Genomic DNA, 21,192 nt, shown 5'->3' on the forward strand with positions numbered 1-21,192 from the left:
CAGGCTCAATTCTAGGACATGAAGATTGAAATCCCATGTGTCACAGAGGCTGGTAGGAAGCCTTCCAGAATTTCCAGCAGTGGTAGAAAGTACCAGGTCACGCTTAGAATTCTTCTCCTTTGGAATACCAGAACAAAAGTGTCAAGCTCAGCGTTTCTACTTTCACCAACATCAAAACCTAAAGTTCTTTCATTAAAGTGACAAATACTATCTGAGGCACTACTGGTTCATAATCACTTATCCAGAAGCCCTGGAGATAGAATTTTTCAGACTTTAGAAAGGAAATGTATTACATCCACGCAATGGGTAACATCCTCACAGCTGGGGCCTGGGGCTATACCCAACCATCAAATACATTAAAATTCTGCAATAAACGGATGATTTGTCCCCCCAACTAGGATAAATAAAGACTATATATAAATGCATGTTAGTCCAGGACAAGTTTTATCACTCAACAAGAGATAGAACCTTTTAGTTTTCCAGCTTTTTGTATTTTGGAAATGCAATAAGGGTATGGACCTGGGTCACATTCTGGAGGAAAGAGACTAAGTTAAATAAGACTGGGCGCTGGTTCTCAAGGAGCTTATAACCAAGGAGAGGGAATGAGGCATAGAGCTCCTGACAAGGATAGAGTGATGTCTCCAACTTAAAGCATCAGAGGATCATGAATGGGGAATCATTTCCCAAAGGAAAGAGTCAGGCTCCCTTCTTAGAGGAGTAAAATGGCACTGGGCTCTGTAGAATGTTCTAGGACTTTTACCAGAGGAGTAGGAGTCGAGGAAGTGTTTCCCAACCATTCCTGATGACAAGAATGATGTAGGGCACCTGTTCCTTGTATGCCTTCCCAGATTCCCTTCTCTGGGGGCCGCCATCAACAGGTCTGAGGCAGAACCAGCAATCCACGTGTGCCCTGGCGATTCTCATCAACAAGGAAGCTTAAGGAACAGTCTACATCAGAGGTTCTCACGCACGAGTGGGCATCAGCATCAGAGGAAGGACGTGTGAAAAAAGAACCCCCGAGGTTCCTGATCCTGGAGGGTTGAGCAAGGCCTGGAGATCTGCATGTCTCAGCTCCCAGGTGATGCTGATGCTGCTGGTCCAGGGAGCATGCTGTGAGAGCCACCGATGTGGCCAGGGGTGTTAGCAAACACTCAATGCTAGAGAGAAGCAAAACAACGGTGGGGACCCGGAGGGTGGGCCCGTGTGGTGGGGGTGCCATGGCTGGGTGTGGTATAGGACAGATGTAGACAGAAAAGCCAGTCCTGGGTCAGTTTGAGGATCCAGGGCTAGCAGGGAGGGCTGGAAAGAATCTTCGCTTGTCATTTGCTCAGTAAATATTAACTAAGCGTCCACTGTGCACCCAGCAGCAGAGATGTGGCAGTGCCTTTGTAGAGCTTAGTCGAAGTCTGCACCAGCAGTTTGCAAATAGGGTTCATTTGCTCCCCAGGCAGGCACTGGCAAAGCCAGGAGACATCGCGGTTGTCACAGTAGGAGGGGTTGGTAACAGCAAACGGCATCAAGGGAATGGAGGCTGGGGAAGCTATTGAACATCCTGTAATGGGCACAGAGCAGTCCCCACAACAAAGAGTGATCTGGTCCAAATATTAATAGTGCCAAGGTGGAAAAACCCTGGCCTACACTCAAATCCAGACCAGGGAAACAAAAACAAGGCACACATCACTATGCTGTCAACTCGAGCCCAAGGCCTGCCTCCATGTAAAAGGTGACCGCGACCCCAAATCACAACGACCATCTCTAGTCCTAGGTCCTGCTGGGAAACTGACTTTCAAATTCTCTCACAACCATGAATTATGGCACTATTTAGTCTCTTGCTTTAAAAGAAGGAATTAAAAAAAAAAAAGAAAAAGAAAAAAATCTGACAAGCAAAGCCTTTCTGTCTTCTTGTCTAGAGCTCATCACTGCTGCCCTCGATGGCACTTTCTCCTGCTCAGGTGAGGGGAAGCTCTGGGCCTTTGGGAGAAAGGAAATCCACAAAGATAACACAAAGGGAGTTAGCTTTTGTCCTCCAAGAGGATTGTACTTGAAAACCAAGTCTCCAGCAGCATGGGCGGCCTGGGCACCCTCCCCGAGGGACCCCCACTCGGAATCAGGACAGAAATTCTTGCTCTGGGTCCATGAAAAACACCTGTCAAGGTCTGTGTTGGAGATACTTGATGTGACCCTGGGATGCTGAGCCTGAGTGTGTTAGGACACGTCAAGTGTGGGAGGCACTACCATGTGGAGAAGAACACTTGTTTCAAACTGGACATGCCTCACATGAGTTTTGGGGGAGACAAGTGAGCAAAAAACACCTCCCCAGAAAAGGTAGCATAAAAGAGCTCCCAGGTAAAGCTGGCAGAAAACAACCCAACATAACAAAATAGACCCCCTTTTCTGATATTTCAACACGTGGTGAGAAAGCAAAACTTAGCTCAGAATGAAAAAGTGAAAATCTGCCTAGTCATTCATCAGGCGGGCATACCAAATGCAGTCACCACCAGCTGCAAAGTAAATGAGAAATAGTATTTCTCCCAGGCACGCACTGCAGCTGGAAAGGGTCCTAACTCTCCCTTCTCCGAGTACTACTGCTTTCTTACTCCCAGAGAAAGTTTGTCCTCTAACACCACGGACTATCAGAAATTTTGCTTTTGTTTATATCATAGCAGTCATAAGGAAATGTTCCGCTCTTTTTTTTAAAGATTGTATTTATTTATGTATTTGAGAGAGGGAACAAGAGCACATGAGCAGGGGCTCCTGATGGGGGGCTCAATCCCAAGACCTGAGAACATGATGCAAGCCAAAGGCAGATGCTTAACCGACTGAACCCCCCAGCAGCCCCTGAAATGTTCCACCCTTAACTGAAGGAATGAAGTCACTGTGACACATGCAAGTACGGAGCCTCACTTAGAGAGTTCTCAACACAGCAGGAACACTTATCCTCAACTGGTGGTTCCCAAAGAAATGACCTGGGTGCCCCTCCTGGTACAGACCTGATACTGACCCCTTTCCGCATAGCCCTGTGCATCGCTTGGAGCCTAGCAAAATACTGCTTCATTTACATTTCACTGCATTCGTCCTCCTCCAAACTGATAACTACTCTTTTTTTGTTTGGTGCCACGGGGCTGCACAAGTTCTCCTATGCCATCTCCTTAGTGCAATGAGCCAATACACCTTTGTTAGACAAGGGTCTGTCTTGGTGCTCTTGGGTTGATCTGTCTAGAGCAGGGACTGCAAAGAACAGAGTCTGTCAAGCCCCAGGGAGCTCTCGCAACCACTGCTAATCCCTCAGAAACCCCAAATAAGCTCGAGGGTCCTATGTGAACAAATGTATCTTTTTCCAGCTGGTGACTGTGAACTTGAGAAGGGGGCCCATGGCTACTACGTCGGTTCTGCAAGACTCTGTCCGACATAGAGCCTGGTTAAATTGTAAGTCGTTTCTAATTCTCCACGCGCTCAACCATCACTAGTTATGAGCCCAGTGACTCCATGGCACCTTTCTGGGCCGTACGGTGGGGATATCGAGTAGAAGACCTAGCCCCTGCCTTGAGGGACCAAGGATAGCCACAAGCCACCATGTGTTACCACCACAGGGCACAACTCCTAAGAAGTGAGTCAATGAACAAAGCGACCAGAAAGATGGTACAAAAACCAGGGATGGAGCGAGGGGAGGTCAGGCAGGGAGGGTGGGTTTAGCCTTTGCCCCACGGTCATCATTTATTCCGAAGCCTGACCTGCCTTTGTTCAAATTTTATCAAGGGTTATCTTTTCCCTAACCCTCCTGCTCAACTGGTCCGCCGAATCTCTGAGACTGAACTGTTTGTTCAGAAAGATGCTAACTAGCCATTTCTCTGGGCTATTTTTCTACCCCACAGAGGCCACAAATCTGCATCAATTGGAGTAAGAATCAGAGAAATTCCAGATGTGATGAGCTGGAGGAATCTCAGGGTACTTCATTTATGAATATTTAGACACTTTCCCTCTTGTTATGAAAATCATGGCAATCTGTTCCCCAGCATGCATTTCAGATGAGTTTTCATATCATAAAGGCTTTACTGGGGGAGGGGAGATAATGTTCGTTGTTTAAATAAACCCTGATCAGCTGAGTTTCACTTTCCCTCCAAAAAGACCGATCTACATGAACATTTTTTGCATCATCATAACTTAATCCTTTAGCCAGCCGAGGACAGAGACGTGAGGAAGGGACTTCTCTCCTCTGAACTGCCGGAGAGTTGTTAGAGATGTGTCTGCTAATCAGAAGCCCTGCTCCCAAGCTCACGGTCATTTCTAATAGTCAGTGCTCTGTGTCCTTCCACCTGAACATGGGATTTGCTTCAAAATCTGAAAGCAGCAAAATGTTCCCACTGCAGGGGGCTTTTTAGTGGACTTAGGTGCTTCGGGGAAATCAAGGGAGAACAAATACCTCAAAATTTGCTCTTGACAATGAAAGCCAGAAAGAAGGTTGGGTGAGATTAACTGCAAAAATTCTTGCTCTGAGTCCATGAAAAACCCGTCAATAAACATCCTTCAAGCCTTCGCTGACAGTGAGAATTCTCTTTCTGACCTGCTACTCACTTATATGCATACCTACCCCCATACCCGATGAGATCTCATATTCCTACTGAATCGTTCCCCTCTTTCTTCTGCCTCTCCCATCCGGCTGCTCTGTTCTCTGAATGCAGAAACTTTTTACTCTAAACTGTAAAGCTTTGGACTTGAATCAGTGGATGAGGATGGTGGGAGCAACCTCGGGGGTACTTGCTAGCACAACTCTCTGACTTCACGGGCAACACAGACAATGAAGAGCAAGGCCAGAGAAATAAAATTACTGGCCCAACGTCACACAGCTAGAGAATAACACAGCTGGCCTAGAATCTTCACTGCCAACTCTGAGCCAGAACATACCACCCAGCCTCTGTAAAAACACTCATCATTAGCAACCCGTCCCCTCACCATGATGCTTCCAGAGCGGTGCTGGGGGATGGACATAATTAATAGATACTTGTAGGACTGGACAGGCTTTGGCTAGAGCCAGGATCCTCCTACATGCTTAAAGGACCTGAATATTTGGATCTGTGTTAATACCTATGCCTAGGAAGCCTATCTTAGGTCCCAGAATTACTCTCAAACTACACTGTCCAATATGGTGGCCACCAGGCACATGTGGCTACAGAGCATTTGAAATGTGGCTGCTCTGGGTTAGATGAGCCATGTAAAATACATGCAGGCTAAAGAAGATGTGATATATATATACAATGGAATACTATGCAGCCATCAAAAGAAATGAATTCTTGCCATTTGCAACAACACAGATGGAACTAGAGGGTATCATGCTAAGCAAAATAAGTCAATCAGAGAAAGACAATTATCATATGATCTCCATGATATGAGGAATTTGAGAGGCAGGGTGGGGGTTCGTGGGGCATAGGGAGGGAAAAAATGAAACAAGATGGGATCAGGAGGGAGACAAACCGTAAGAGATTCTTAATCTCAGGAAACAAACTGAGGGTTACTCGAGGGATGAGGGGGTAGGGATAGGGTGGCTGGGTTATGGACACTGGGGAGGGTACGTGTTATGGTGAGTGCTGTGAAATGTGTAAGACTGATGATTCACACACCTGTAACCCTGAAGCAAATAATACATTATTATTTGTTAATAAAAAATACAGGCTGGCTTGTGAAGACTCATATAAATAAAGAATAAAAATATCTCACTTAATAATTTTATAGGGGTTTCATGTGAAAAATAACACTGGGGATATATTGAGTTAAATAAAATATATTGAAATCAACAAGTTCACCTGTTTCTTTTTCAAAAACATGACTACTAGATAATGTAAAATTATGTATGTGACTCACATGGTATTTCTATCAGCTAGCACTGCTCTAACACACAGCTATCTACCTCCCCCAGCCACCTAATGTTTCCCAAAAGACTCAAATGTCCTGTCTACAGACATTACAGAGGGTGTAAAGAAAGCATCAAGGACATGATCTTATCCTAGGGCTAGTTCCTGAGACCTGAGGATTAGCCACTTAAGCAGGCCCCGCAGACTGTCCTGCTTTGCGCCACATCCCAACAAGTGACCCCTCGGGTCCCTACTGCTCAGCCTCCCCTGAAAGCAGCCCACAAGTCACCCAATCTACAGGGAATTTCAACTTTGTTTCTATGGAAACTCTTAGTTTGACTTTACTTCTATGGAAACTTCTACGGAAACTCCCATGAAGAAAAATTCTCTGTTTCTCAGATTACTATTTCTGCAAACAAGTCAGGCCGGTAAAGACCACTGGCTGTCGCAGGTCATGAGGACCGCCTGTCCTAGAGACCACATTCCAATCACCTTTGAAGCTTGATGGGTCTTCTCCTGTTGCTGCCTATTCCCCATTCCGGCCGTCTGGGCAACTTTGCTAATAACAGTGATCATTTATAAATTTGTTAATAGCCATAACTACAGAATAAGCAGTTGACTGGAAGGGCAGGCCACTGTTCAACAAAACAAATGTTTGCATACATGATTTAATGTTTAATTCTTCAAAATTCTTCAGTGCCTAAAGGCAGGTTTAGCATGATAAGCCTGTAACCTGCTTGAATAAATATGGGGCCAGTGTCTCCTTAGGAACATGTAGGAGCTCCAAACAGTGGTTCTGAAAGTGTGGGCTCTAAACCAGGAGGCAGCAGCAGCACTTGGAAATTCCTTAGAAAAGTACATTATCAGGCCTCCCCCAGACCCAGTAATTCAGAAATTCTGGAGGTGGGACCCAGCAATGTGGGGGTCTCCAGGTGATGCTGGAGCACGCTCAAGTGTGAGAACCGCAGGGTTAGAGCCTCAGACGGGCTTTCTGCTAGTGTGAGGAGTCTGACTGTAGCATTGCCGGACAGAAGGTGTGTGGAACTCATCCGAACCCTAAGCAGTAAGGCCGAGCTCTAGCATTTGCATCCATATCATCCACGAACTTATTTATCAAAGCCACCATTTTGGGCTTGGCAAGTCCGACAAATTCATATTCTTAAGTCTAAGGCACTAGCACTCATTTGTTCTAGAAGCTACCTGTTTTGCCCTGCAAAACGAGTTTCTGGTATATTATTTTGCAATTAGAAGAATAGAGCTGTGCTTTGCTCTTATGTTAATCATAATTATATATGTGTGATTTATGTTCTCTCAATCTTGGGCTTTCCAAACTAGATTAGTAGTCTGTCCCCATTATCCTTGTAAGAAAATCTGAGGCTGAAAAGAAAAGAAAAACCATAAAATCTGTAAAAGGAATTGAAGTAATTGTTTCTGACCAGAGCCTGCCCAGAATGCCCTAGTTATTGGAAGGATAACAAAAGGAGTTGGAGACTTGCCAGGTTAAGAACTACAAATTCAGGATGCCCAGGTACATTTGCATTTCAGATAAACAACAAATAGCACATGGGACTTACTCATAACCAAAAAATTATTCACTGTTATCTGAAATGTAAATGTACCTAGACATCGTATATTTTAACTGGTGACGATCTAGAGTAGGGAATACTGTTCTTTGGGAAGGTTGTGCGACAATAGCTCGCCTCAAAATACTTAAAGAGCTGTTAGGAGAAAAATGCGCTAGTATCAATATAGACTCAGAAACTAAAATTCATGGATAAAAATCACTGGACGAGCATATCTGACTCAATGAAAGAAAGACATCTGTATGTAGACAGATTGTAGCCAAGAGGCATGGAGGATGCTGGCAGGAAGGCAGGCTTTGGGAGTGCTGGCTGTGGGTGGAGGCTAGAAGGTTGGGCCTCCCAGACCTGAAGGCCCGTGAATCCCCAAACTGCTTGAGTTGTCATTCTCTAGAATCTTCCTGCTTTCTGAACTATGCAAAGTGCTTGAGTGTACATAGGAAAGGACCACATTCCAGAAAGGAGAAAACCCCCAGGAGTTCTTTAACCTACCCTGTGCCCACCCACTAGCAGGACCTCGTGAAATACATCTGGGGTATTTTTTCTGATGCTTTTAAGAAAGCCATTAAGGTGAAGGGGATTAAAGAGTACACTAATTATGATGAGCCCCAAGCAAGGTATAGAACTGCGGAATCACTATATTGTTCACCCGAAACTAATACAACACTATATGTTAACTACCCTGAAATTTAAAATTAAGAAAACAGTGAAATAGCTATTCAGATTATGTGAGGATTTTTCAAAGGCATTTCAATGACAAGAAAATACTTAACTGCTTCCAAGCGTAAAATGGAGAAACAAGGAAACTCACTCTTTGTCCTGCTGTCCATTTCTGGTTTTGACGGGTCTGGAGTTGCAGCAGCTGGAGGTAACTTCTTTCCAATAGTCTGAGGAGGAAAGAGAGCAGTTTACTTAACGAGATGATTCTCTCCATTAAGCAAAGAAATAAAATCAAGTTCATGATGAAGAAATGCTTCGAAAAACCACACACTTAAGTTTTCACTGCTCTGTCTAGTGGCTGCGGTTCTCTACCAGGCCGGACCCTCGCTGACAAACGAGTGGGAAAACCAGGGAGCAAGGGCTTTATCCTTGGAGGCACTCAGTACCTTTTATTCCCATTCTTCCTTGATGTCCTTATTAAAAGGTTGATTATTTTCAGCAGACTAGACAGGCACATTTCCCCTCAGGCTACGAGAGGCTGTGGAGGCACAGCCCCGGGCCCAGAGGAGGCACCACAAGGGTCTGTAGAGTAGAAGAATGGGAGTAAGAGGGCAAGAATAAAAAGGCAGAAAGAAGGAAAGGATAAAGGGAGGGAGAGCCAGAAGGTCAGGTGGACGGGCAAGTGGAAGGCTGGGCAGAGGCCAGAGGGTCCAGAGAAGCGGGGTCTTACCGCATCTCCCAGCCACCAAAAAGCCAGCCTGCCTTGAAGGGTAGGAGTAAATACCCCCACGTCCCCGAGGACAGCTCTGTCTGTCCTGAAGACAGAACACAGAGGCCCGGAGGCCCTCTTCCCACTAGCCTTTTAACCCTCCAGGGCTTTGAGAGCAACCAGTGTCACAGACCTTAGGTGTTTATTTACTAGTCCAAAAAAAAAAAAAGGATGAATTTGTTTGGAGTTTATTTTCTTTCCTTCATTCAAAGCTAACTCTATTACCACTGATTATTTATAAACCATCCATGGAAAAGACTAATATTGTCTCTGACTAAAGACGTTCCTGAAAACACAGGCGACTCAGAGACTCAAAATATCAAAAACAAAAAACCAGACAGCCAATAAAATGATGGGTCCAAAGGTGACGTCTCTGCCCGCTCTTCTCTTTTGCCACCACGTGTGATGCCTAAGGAGATGGTCTATGGATACCAGGAAAACAGTTGTCAAAACGAAGGAGCTGGGGCAATCAACCCCCCCAGCAATGAACGGTTTCCCTAGTGAGAATTCCAGCCACTGGGAAAACCAAACATATCCTCCCCTCGAACACACGAAGAGGAAAGAACTACAGAATTAAAAAACCAGCCTGGTAGAATGTGGCTTCAAATAAAACTAACTCACCACTGTTTTTAATTTGAAAAAGTTCTTCATGCCTCAAATGTTGAAACCAACATTAAATATGAATAAATCACAGAAAGAGGATAAGATAAATCAAATCCTCAGCCCTTCATGAATTTTTAAAAACATTTGTGACAGAAAGCTTTTACATTTTACACAGTGACATTTTTATTTAGTGCCACAGGGCCTTCTAAATGGGATAAAAAATGAAATCCAAAATACCATGCCACCCTCAACTGCTGCGAAGTACTCAGATTAATAATATGTTGTGATTCCAAGGAAGCATCAAGGAGGGGAAAAGTGTGTTGTTATTCGGCCGTAAGGTCAAACTTGACGAAAAACCATCCTAAGAAATTATCTTGAAAAATCAGGAAGTGAAGGTAAAAGGAGACATTGTCAAAAGTGTCATTCACATTCCTGTTCACATTTCCAACAGTGCCCCCCTCCATCTCCGTTCTTCCCCTATGGACCCACTGGAACAAAGCATCATTGTCATTAACTCATTAGGAAGAAGAAAAGCAAAACTATTAATCCTTGAGTGATTACTGACAGTGGGGAGAGGAAGTCAGGAAAATACTGCTCAATCCTGACTCGGGGTTCCTTTCTGGGTAAAAAGGAGGCTTCTAATGGTTTGGGCTTTAAACCAGAGATGCCTATCTTTAGGGAAACCTTCACAGGTTGTGTGTTCGTATAACTTCCCCTTATTTAGTAACATAGGGACGCACTACCCACGGTCTCTGATGCCCTGCTTTACAGGACAGTGCAAGCTAAGAGACATCAAGAAAAAGCCACCAGTTAAGTGCACTTACTTCTATACTTCTGTCACGGAAAGACACATGAATGCAGAGCTTACTCTGTTCTTTTTCTCACTATTTCAGAAAATACAGCACACTGGCCTCCATGTGGCTCCCAACAACGGGTGACAGTGAGGCTGGTAATGGGCGCGTCTGCCAGGGGTGCTAGACTTAAATTAACTCTTCCTTTCTTCTTCTTGGGCCATGATTGAAGGTCAAGAGTAAGGCAAGCTCCTCCCCACTCAGCCTGGTCCCCGAGGTGTCCCAGAGACAGGAATCGTTCAGCTGTTTCTCTCTTCTCCAGGCCTACCAAAGGATGGCTCCTAGGCGGGCGGCACTGGTATCACTGGGAACTTGCTAGTAAAGCAAATTCCCGGGCCCCACCCTAGACTTTCTCAATCAGAAACTCTGGGGATGGTGCCTGGCAGTCTGTCTGAACACACCCTCCAGGGGATGCTGGTGTACGCTCAAGACTGAGAAGCACTGACCTAGATGTGGGTGGGATTCCATCAGCACTGACCAAATACCTTTCTTGGGTGCACAATGCAGTGCCTATTCTCATAATCAGATAAGTCATAAACCATCTTTTTCACTCTTCTTCCTCTTCTCACTCTCCTTCCAGTAGGCTTTGATGCACTCTACCTTCTCTGCTCTCAGCTAGCATAACAATACCAAATCAGTCAGCTCAGAAAGGAACGAGAGTTTAGTGGGGCTGACAATGGGACTATATCACTGAGGGGAAAGAATGGGGAGCCCACGTGGCTATGGGGTCCTTCACCAAAGAAGCCCTGAGAGGATGGATGGGTGAAGGGACAGATGGATAAATGGACGGAAAGATGGTTTTGTATCAACAATGGAAGACGGTTCCTAGCCTCAGACTACCCTGAAGGCCAAGTGGGCAGATCTGCATGACTGTACTAACCTTCAGGGACAGCCAAATCCTGCGGCTCCCTCAGAGTGTGTCTCTCTATGGGCATGTTAGGTGTGACATCTCTTCATTGTAGGAGACTGTCTCACACACTAAAGGACACTTGGCCACCTGCGTGCTGCCCCCTGATCGCCCACAGCGGTCCTGATCAATGCATCCGCACCAAACGTCCCACACCTTTCTAAACACCCCATTCGAGAACCCCTGTCCCCTGCTCTTCCTCTAAATACAAGAACAAAGACAAGGAGCAATGAAACACTGCTTTTCCACTAGGCTTTCAGCTTCCCCTATACCTCTGAAAACATCTTGGGTCCACTGGGCTAAAAGTGAACAGAACCCCAACTTGCAAAGGGCAATGCCTAGCTCCAGCACACACAGAGGTCATATACAATTGAAAGCCAGGCCCAAGCGGACAGAAAAATGAGGGAATCCCATCCAAACATCTCACATCCACCCTGTAGGCAGTGAAGAAGAATGTTAGGCTTCCAGCAGCTGTGGAAGAAGATTCCGGATCTCTACTCCTTGCTTCCTCAGCAGAGTTCTGAGCTCTTGCCCTCCTGAGAAGATGGCTTATCCAGGACATGGACTGGCCATGCACTTGGGGGCTGTGCTGACTCTGCTCAGGACACAGCTCTTTCACTCCTAAGAGTTGGGCAACAGGCCCATTTTACGTAATCTGCCTTGTGAAGGAACACTCGGCAGCTCCACTCCACAGCTCAGCCCAGCATTTTCTCTTCCCTGTGCTGTGTCCTAAAGACTTCTTAGTACCCACATCTACGCTCCTGTGCTCTGCTTGTCCCCCAACTCTGAAGCTGCTGTTGGGTCTGGGAGTAGACATATATATGGATGGCTGCAGAGAGGTGAAAGCTCTACAAACAGACAATGATTGATTGCCACTGATAGTGACCTACAATTGCTAATCATCTACTGCAACATACAGTCATCACCAGGCTGCTCTCAAGTTCTGTCTCTCCTACCACACCCTAATCTCCATTTAAAAATGACTTTTAAAAATAAATACTTCCGGGGCGCCTGGGTGGCTCAGTGGGTTAAGCCGCTGCCTTCGGCTCAGGTCATGATCTCAGGGTCCTGGGATCGAGCCCCACATCAGGCTCTCGGCTCAGCAGGGAGCCTGCTTCCTCCCCCTTCTCTCTCTGCCTGCTTCTCTGCCTACTTGTGATCTCTGTCTGTCAAATAAATAAATAAATAAATAATAAATACTTCAAAAAACTCATTCCTTTGAAGATTTAAGACCAGAAGTCTCTCTCCTATTGGCTTTCTTGACAAAAGTACTAAATAAAGTTTCTGGGGTTTTGGGTCCTATAGGAGCAACATATCTACTCCTAGCTCTATACGATCTGGTTATATAGCATTGGGAAGGATAACCCCCATATGATTTCAGTTACTGGAGCAAGTAATTTTTTTTTTGCCTGTTCTGTGCCAAAATGAAGAAACTAGTGCTTGTAGGAAAGACAATCCCTGGATTTGAGCCCAGTGGAATCCAGTTCCCTAATGACTAACTTATCTGTTTCTCTTTGTGACTGCTGGAGCGTGAGACCGGGGTCCTGCTCAGATCAAGTCACTCCTGTGACTTCATTCTAATTCAGATGCAAACTCCTTGAGTGTATAAAATTTTCTAATTAGAGGACAATGTTAAAGAGAGTTTAAGTCTCATCTCTGAAAGTCTCCTCTCCAAGAATACCACACATAACTCTTAATCACAAAGGCAACCAGGTTCAGTGGATGGGGGAAGAGAGAAAGAGTGCTCCCTATGTTCTAGCAGTCAGGGAAGCCTCTCTGTTGGCAGACCAGGTTTTCGGATACCCATTCTAGAAGAGGGTGATCTTCTGAGAAGCTATATGTAGACATTACTCAAGTCCTCACAGAAAGCCAAACACAAGAGACGACTTTTCAAACAGCTGGTAAAATATAAGCTAAAGGATGGCTCTTTCTAGGCATTCCTGTCGCTGCACTCATGTCCAATACCATTCCTTCCCTTTCTGCTCAGTGCAGATTCATTAAGTGCCTGTTCAGTGCAAGGCAGGGAAGCAGACAAAAAGGCAGGACGATGCCGCATATCACTGCAAACACTGAAACAGCAATTCCTTGGGTTTTCCGGACTGCTGTGCCGAGGAGCGTCCAGCCACTGGGCGTGGTTATCCTAAATGTTCGTCATGCATAGGATATAAAGAGATACAGGCTACAGGACATAGTAACGAGAGAAAAGACGCAACAGTATGTATATAGAACCATATCCACACCCTTTTAGCTTTCATTTACCATTGTAACTCAGAAATAAACACAAACTATTAAAACGCACTGTAAATTTTTAATATTTCTTTTTACACACTCTTTTCATGAGCACCTATAACTGATGGTATTATGAAAAGTCTTCTTGGTGCTCGGCCAGGAGCGGTAGAAGCAGAGCCGAAGCCCAGGGGGCCAGCTCGTGTCAGAGCCAGAAGAGAAAAGCACAAAGGAGCATCCTTACAATGGGCGCCTGTGAGCTTCTAATGGAAGCTTTTTCTACTCGCTGGGAAATTTACATTAGCACCTGTCAATTTGCCTGCCTTTGGTTGGCTCGGCTTAAACTATTTGATATCAACAGGACATACAGCAGAGTAAAATACAACTCAAAATTCTAAAGATAAAATGCATGGTCCAGTCAAAGAAAAAATATATTTGTAGCTTCATTCGAGGGACAGAGGTCACCTTTAAAACAACTCATATACCACTATGTCAATTCTGACACCTCCAAAGGGGCAAGCTTCAGTCCATTTTAAAACCTTGCTATAAGAAAAACAATTTTTAAAGCAATCTTCTGATTATAAAATTGGGCTTACGACTTACAGTTCATTCATATAGTGTTTATTTCCCCAGTTGTCTTGAAAAGTTAGCAACAATTTGAGTTACGTTAAACCTCCGCCCAATCATGGTTGAAGACCTTGTCAGAATCACAGATGCTCTAGAAGCATTTAACTGTATTACACTTAGAAGTTTAACTGCTTTTCTCCCTCCTTCTATTCAGAAATAGTGGTCTCCTTGAGAGCAGGACCTGGATATTATTTATTCTCTTATCTCCACAAAGGATATGAAGGGTCAGTAAGTGATGAATAGAGAAGGGAGCTTGGGGACACCATGGTCTCACCCTCTGCCCTAGCATTAGCAACCCCCCTACAACACAACTGATGGAATAGGGGAGAGGTCCTTCTTGACAAACCAGACCAGGAGGCCCTCTTGGAGGCCCCCGGTTTGTCACTGCCACATACCAGATCTTTCCAGCACAGTTTCAAGTGACAGCATATTTTCCAGGTTATCTTCCTAGACCTCTGTTGCCCGCCTTACTCCCTTGTACCCATGCACACGCCCCTGAGCTCCTATTAATTATTGGTCACCACCATAAAGAAGAATTCAATCTCAGCCATGTTTCTGGTAGACGGCTCTCTGCCTGTGATTTCCAAATATTCATCCTAGCCTGTTCCCTCACATCCCCTCAAGTTCCCATCTATTATGATCAAAAGACCATCATATGCAGGGTTCATTATCATTCGGGTATTAGAACACACACACCATCCTCTCATTCTGAAATAATTTTCCAAAGTATGTTCCCAAGATGTTCCACCAACGAACCGACTTCCAATTCACCTAATCCCACACTCTGGTAAATATGGAAAACATAGAACACTTGGTCTAATCCTTGCATAATAGCATATTAAAGTCTCTGAGAAGTCCTACAGTTACTGCTTAACTCTATCGTTAACATTACTTAAGTGTTTTCCAAACTTAACAGATACTCCTTGTGCTACCGAAACACACATCACAAGAATGAAGAGTGTATGGAAAAGCTGGATAAACATCACTACCTCTACTTCCTAAACCCTCCGGGTTCATCCTCTTTGTTTCCTAGACTCATGACTTGGAACCCACCCTTGATGACCCTCTCACTGTATCTTCTCATATCAAATGCACCCCCAAGGCCCTGTTTTCAGACTTACCCCTTCCCCTTTGATCCCTGCCTAGAGCCTTGTTGCTAGCACAGGGACTGTTTCACTAATTTTCCAGACAAGGATCCTGTTCCCCAATTCAGGCGACTTCCTCTGACCTCGCACGAGACTCAACTTTTAGTCTACCTCCACCATCACCCCTTACTATATCCACTTCAAATCACTCAGGTTAAAAAACCCACTCAGGATATATACTGCTACTTACTGGCTGCTTATAAAAATTCCCAAAGCCCTGAAGAAATTTACTTCCAGTTGCTGCGACTTGCCATATCTCAAGGGCTGGTGTCTTTCCCTTGTGCTCTTAAGACTAATAGCAAACTGGAGCACCTGGGTGGCTCAGTGGGTTAAAACCTCTGCTTTTGGCTCAGGTCATGATCCCAGAGTCCTGGGATCGAGCCCCACATCGGGCTCTCTGCTCAGTGAGGAGCCTGCTTCCCCCTCTCTCTCTGCCTGTTTCTCTGCCTACTTGTGATCTCCGTCTGTCAAATAAATAAAAAATCTTTAAAAAAAAAGACTAATAGCAAACTTTCTCTGGATATAAAACACCAAAGCCCAACTTAAACACTTCCATTAGGCCTCCTGGGGCTTACTCTTTCAATCCATCCAATAGAAACTTCAGTATCTGTCATTCTACTGAACGTGTACATATGAAGTCTGTTTTTATATTAGTATCTCTCTCTCTCCCTGAGACCTACGTGTGCATTTGTGTGTATCAGTAGAAAAATATGGCTGTGAATTTCAGCCAATTCTATCATTTATCATGAACTTTATCTTCTGCCAGGATTTGATCTTTTGGGTCATTTGTTTGCATTCTGAAGAGCTCTAGAGACCATGCCCTAAAAAAACTGGAAAGGGCCCTAGAAAACATTCAAAGGTAGGGTAGGATTTTCTCTTTGTCAAAACACAGTAAGGTTTAGCAGGGGCTTCTCCTCATGCTGGGGAAATACAATGTTGAAGAATAAATCAAAGCCGACTTAAGGGCTCAATGAGGTAGAGAATGTACATTCAAGACAACATTAAAATCATAGAAGGCAGCTCTCCAAACATCTGACAGTATATGAAGATACTATTTATATTTTACCCCCACTGTTCCCAAGAGAGAAGCCTGCATGCTATTTTGCTGTAGGATCATCTTATTCACAGAGGATGAATAAGCCAAAGTAAATTTCCATTTCATGTACCACTTAGACAAAATACAATTCGCCATTATACTCTAAAAGACTATTTTCTTCTGTTATGACAGATAAAAGGAAAACGTAAACCTTCCTTCTCCTATAGGATTAGTTTTATCTTTTGATTAACAAAGCTCTCTTTTTAGATGCATCTGGAGAATTTAAAAAGAGTATGGGTAAGGGAGAGAGAAGTACGGTCAGGCAGGAGTGAATGCCATGGGGCTGGTTTGAGTTTTGTTCATCCAGAGCTTTAACAGGAAACTTGCTGTACTTTTCCAAGTCCGAATTTCCCTAAAAAGTAGCTCTATGAATCCAATTAACATAGTAAGATGCTATCCAGATTTAAAATATTTTTATTTATTTTTATTTATTTTTTTTTTATTTATTCAATCACAACCTAGTCTAGGTCATTTCCCTTACCTGGGATGGCACCTCCTTCCCCAGTGTCTTTGAATCCCATCTCACTTTTAAGGTTCAAGTGAAGTCCAAATCGCTAAACAAATGAGGTTTCAGTAATGTTTCTACTGGCTTGCAGCCCACAATGGATCACGACATTTTTATAACATACTTGAGGGCAAAACCACACTTATTAGTCTTCCTTTATACCTCAAAAGTGAAGGCTGGCCTGCCAATCTCTCTCCCTCCCTTGACCCTGCTCCTGCTCTCCACTCGCTCCTTCCTTCCATTTAACCATTATTCAGCATTCTTTTCTGGAACTGCCATGAGCCATGATTACTGGAGGCTGGGTTAACAAAGATGAGATGGACAGAGTCCTGGATCTTTACTAAGTTCAAAATTGAGCAGCAGAGATGGACTCTAACAGAGCATCATAATACAAAGGGATAAACACTACAATAAAAGTGTCTAGAAGAGAAAACAGGAGCCATTAATAGTTCTACAACTGGATATCAGTCTCACTGGATTGACAAAGCTTGAGAGGAATTCTGAAAAGTGAGCAGAAGCCTGCCAGGCAGAGAATGATGGAACGGGTATTCTAGCTGAAGAGAAGCAGGAGCGAAGGTGAGAATGTGTGTGGGGAAGGCGGTGCGGTCATGGGTGAAGAAACGGAGAGCTACTTGGGTAGGAGGCCAGAAAGGTAAGTTGGGGCCAATGTTAAATTCATGCATTATCTTCAAGGCAACTGGTAGTAAGCAGAGGAGTGTCATGATCAAATATGCAACTTTAAGACCAGTGGTCCGGCAGCATCAGGGGAACGCAGAAGAAAGTAAAGACATGCCAAAGTCAAAGAGCTAATAAATAGGAGGTTGACACCATGATCCAGCCGAGACAGTGAAACTAAGAATGCAAAAGAGAGGTTCGAGAAATATTTAGACCTCTCTATACTCCACAGGCTCCACAAGGAGAAATCAGTCATCATGAACTGGTTTGAATATACAGGGACAAAACCCAAACTCTGTTACATTCTTGAGTCTACATATACGCATTCTACAGAGGTCCTGGGTGCCAGTGATGTGCTGAGAGCAACATGAAGTTCAGATCCTCATTAGAGAGGCGAAATAGCCTGACGCAGGGGTTCAGGGAAGCATTTTGGAGAATCTATCCTAATGAAAAGAATCACAGTGAATGTGTTCTCAGTGTTCCAAGGCTGGTGTGGTGATGTGTTGGAGAAAAATAGTAGGCCTGTGACGGTCATGAACAGTTAGCTTACTGTTAAAACACAAATCCATCACTTGAAAACTAAAATATTTTTTTAAAAAACAGAAACATAAACTGAGGGTTTTGGAGGGAAGGGGCGTAGGGGGTTGGGTGAGCCTGGTGGTGGGTATTAAGGAGGGCACGTATTGCATGGAGCACTGGGTGTGGTGCATAAACAATGAATTTTGGAACACTGAAAAAATAAAATAAAAAAAAAACAGACACATAAGCTCATGACACATATGAAAAAGTATCTTTCTAATCTGACAAATTTAAACTAAACAGTTTAGTCAAGTATGTCTCCGAAAATGTTTTAAGCTAGAATCAAAAATGTTTTAAGCTAGAATCCCCTTTTGGGGAAAGAAATTTCCAGAGAAGGGGCACGCAGGTGGCTCAGGAAGTTAGGCATCTGGCTCTTGGTTTCCTCTTAAGTCATGATCTCATGGCCCTGGGACTGAGCCCCATGTTGGGTTCTATGTTCAGCGTGGAGTCTGCTTCTCCTTCTCCCTCTGCTCCTTTCCCTGCTCTCTCTCTCTTGAAGAAATAAATAAAATCTTAGAAAGAAAGAAATTTCCAGAGAACCTTTTATGTCTTTCAGAGTAAGGAAAGGAAATGAAACAGTTTTAATCAGAGAGGAGGTAATATTTACAACGATGTTTTATTGTTTTGTTTTCAAGCAAAACTGCTGTTTACTAGGCTAGGGCACACACCGAAATATTATTCAGCCTTAAAGAAGAAGGAAATCCTGACACAGGGAACAACATGAATGAACCGGGAAAACATCACAGCTAGTGAAAAAAGCCAGTCACGGAAGGACAAATACTGTATAATTCCACTCATGTGAGGTACCAGGAGTAGTCAGATTCATAGAGACAGAAAGTAGAAGGGTGGTTGCCAGGGGCTGTGGGCAGAGGGAAAGGGGAGTTCAGTGTTTAAGGGGTATAGCGTTCTGGTTTGGCAAGATGATGGGATTTCTGAAGATGGACGGTGGGGATGGCTGCACACCAATGTCACTGTCCTGAATGTCACAGAAGTATGCACTTAAGAATGATTAAAATGGTAAATTTTATGTGATGTATATTTCAGCACGTTCTCAAGAGGCTTAGAGTATACTCCTCTTTCCCTACAAGCCTCTCCCTATGTATGAATGTTGACTAGATGGCAAAAAAACTGCTCATGAGCCTCTGTTATCCAGCTGCTTAATATTCAACCACAAAATAATCAGGGGTGCAGACAGCATCAAATGAGGTGAGCTGGAGAACAAACCCATCTTTGTCCAGAAGCTCAGTTCAGTCCTACAGGAAACACTCGTTCCACTTCTATGAAAGATAACCTACTGCTTCCAGAAAGACAGTCTCTCAATCTGGCTACTACTACAGAGCTCAGGCTTTAATGCCAAAGGACTCCTTCTTCACTTTCATTGCCTGCTCCGCAGATTCCCAAAGAATAACACTTATTTTTTTTTTTAATCATCTGGTCTCTCCGATTTTAAAGAAGGGAAGAGAAGATTGCATCAAATCTTAAAGACTCAATATCATCTTTATGTTTTATTTCATTGGAAAGAATAAGTTCATGACACATACTTACTCAAAACGGGAACTTCCTAAATGTACGCAGAGGTCAAGTACACATTGGTTACATCTTCTAGATAGAGAGCGAAATACTTGGAAAGAAGACCCTGAGGTGCCTCAAGAATGGAAATCCTCAAAGAGAGGTCAAATTAATCGCAGGGCACTCTAGTTACCAGTTACTATGCCATATTCGACAAGAAGGGGTGAACATAAAGACGAGTGACTTTGTGTTAAGTAGGATTCCTAAGAGCACAGACTTACCGCTACGGGATCCCGGGCAAGTTACTTAACCTCTCTATACCCCTGTCTCCTGGTCTGACTTGGAAATGATACTACGTACCTTATAGATTTTCTAGGAGGATTAAATGGGAAAATGTATATAAAGTGCTTAGCCATTATCACTGTTATTGAATTTTACTGAATAAAAAAATCAATCATCATAATGCCTCTTTATGAGTCTAGTTACAAAGAATGACTGTTTCGATTACAGCAGCTTTTTAAAACAGCAGGTTAACTGGCCCATTCCTTTGCTTGGGGAATGGAGAGCATGAAGCGACTTTTACAAGACAGTTGCATGGCAGAGACATGCTTGGAGCAAAGTGATAATTCTGAAAAATGAGCAACGAAGAAAAGCAACAGCAATCACCATATAGTCATTGCCTGGGAGGAAAAGCAGACAGAATAAAGAAAATCAGAGAAACAACTAAGGCCAGAGCCGACAACCCACAGAGCTTTCAGGTCAATAAAGCTTCAGTTAAGGTGGCGCCCTACAGTGAGTGGCCAGAAGACTGTTCCAGAAGCCCCTCAAATACAGGCCCATGCCAACTGCTTCTGGCTGCATCCAAACTGTTATCTACTGTTAACGATAGAAAAACAACAAGGCGTGTGTCTGGGAAAAATGGCCTGTTGTCAGAGAACAGAAAGCCTTTTATTGAGAATTTTGATACTCAGGAGCAAACACACCACCATAGAAAATCACTTCGAGCCATCTTTTACAAAGCTTGGCATCCATTCAATAATGGATGAAGAAATCCTAAATCGTTAGGCCAAACAGATACTCCTCCCAAGGCAGTTAAGAAACATGGGCCAAATGAGACCATACACTCATGTGGTACAGATATCTAAAGCCACTAGCAAAAATTCCTGACAGATACTTAGATGTAAAAAATGGGATTCCCAGTCTCCTACCTCAAAGCAGCCAGGGCTCTGGCCAAAGGCTGCTCTTGAAGGCTTCTTTCACTATCAGCAAGGATGGGACAACTGGAATTCTGTTCAGACCCTACAGACCCTATACTACCGATCCCATAGGTAGTACATCAAATTCAACAGACCTTTGCAGAATGCCCACCACTACACAGCCCACAAGCCCAGACTGCTTTCCTACGTTATTTTTCTTTTCATGTTTTCAAGAAGATGCTGTGTTTTCAGCTATAAAGTGGGAGATTTAAACATCATGTTGATGGGAGTCAGTGAAACCACCAAATTCCAATTCTCCCAGATCCGCAAGGTTATCTAAAGCCTTACAACTAAACATTCTACAGCTTTTAAAAGAGATGTTTCACTAAGTCTGTAAGGACATGGAAAATTTTAGATA

The 21,192-nt window shown here is 43.9% G+C and overlaps 1 protein-coding gene across 10 annotated transcripts in view; it reads right to left on the reverse strand.

The window, feature by feature from the left end:
• The window catches only part of SH3KBP1 (SH3 domain containing kinase binding protein 1), a 335,619-nt gene that overhangs the window by 87,000 nt on the left and 227,427 nt on the right, over window positions 1-21,192 (reverse strand). For all 10 annotated transcript variants that reach the window (XM_032840763.1, XM_032840758.1, XM_032840760.1 and 7 more), the window contains one exon: window positions 8,238-8,313. In XM_032840763.1, the coding sequence (XP_032696654.1) occupies window positions 8,238-8,313 (76 nt within the window). The remainder of the gene's footprint in view (window positions 1-8,237; window positions 8,314-21,192) is intronic.

The sequence above is a fragment of the Lontra canadensis genome, unplaced genomic scaffold (assembly GCF_010015895.1).
Source record: "Lontra canadensis isolate GAN:19392208 unplaced genomic scaffold, GSC_riverotter_1.0 scaffold116, whole genome shotgun sequence".
Classification (NCBI taxonomy): domain Eukaryota; kingdom Metazoa; phylum Chordata; class Mammalia; order Carnivora; family Mustelidae; genus Lontra; species Lontra canadensis.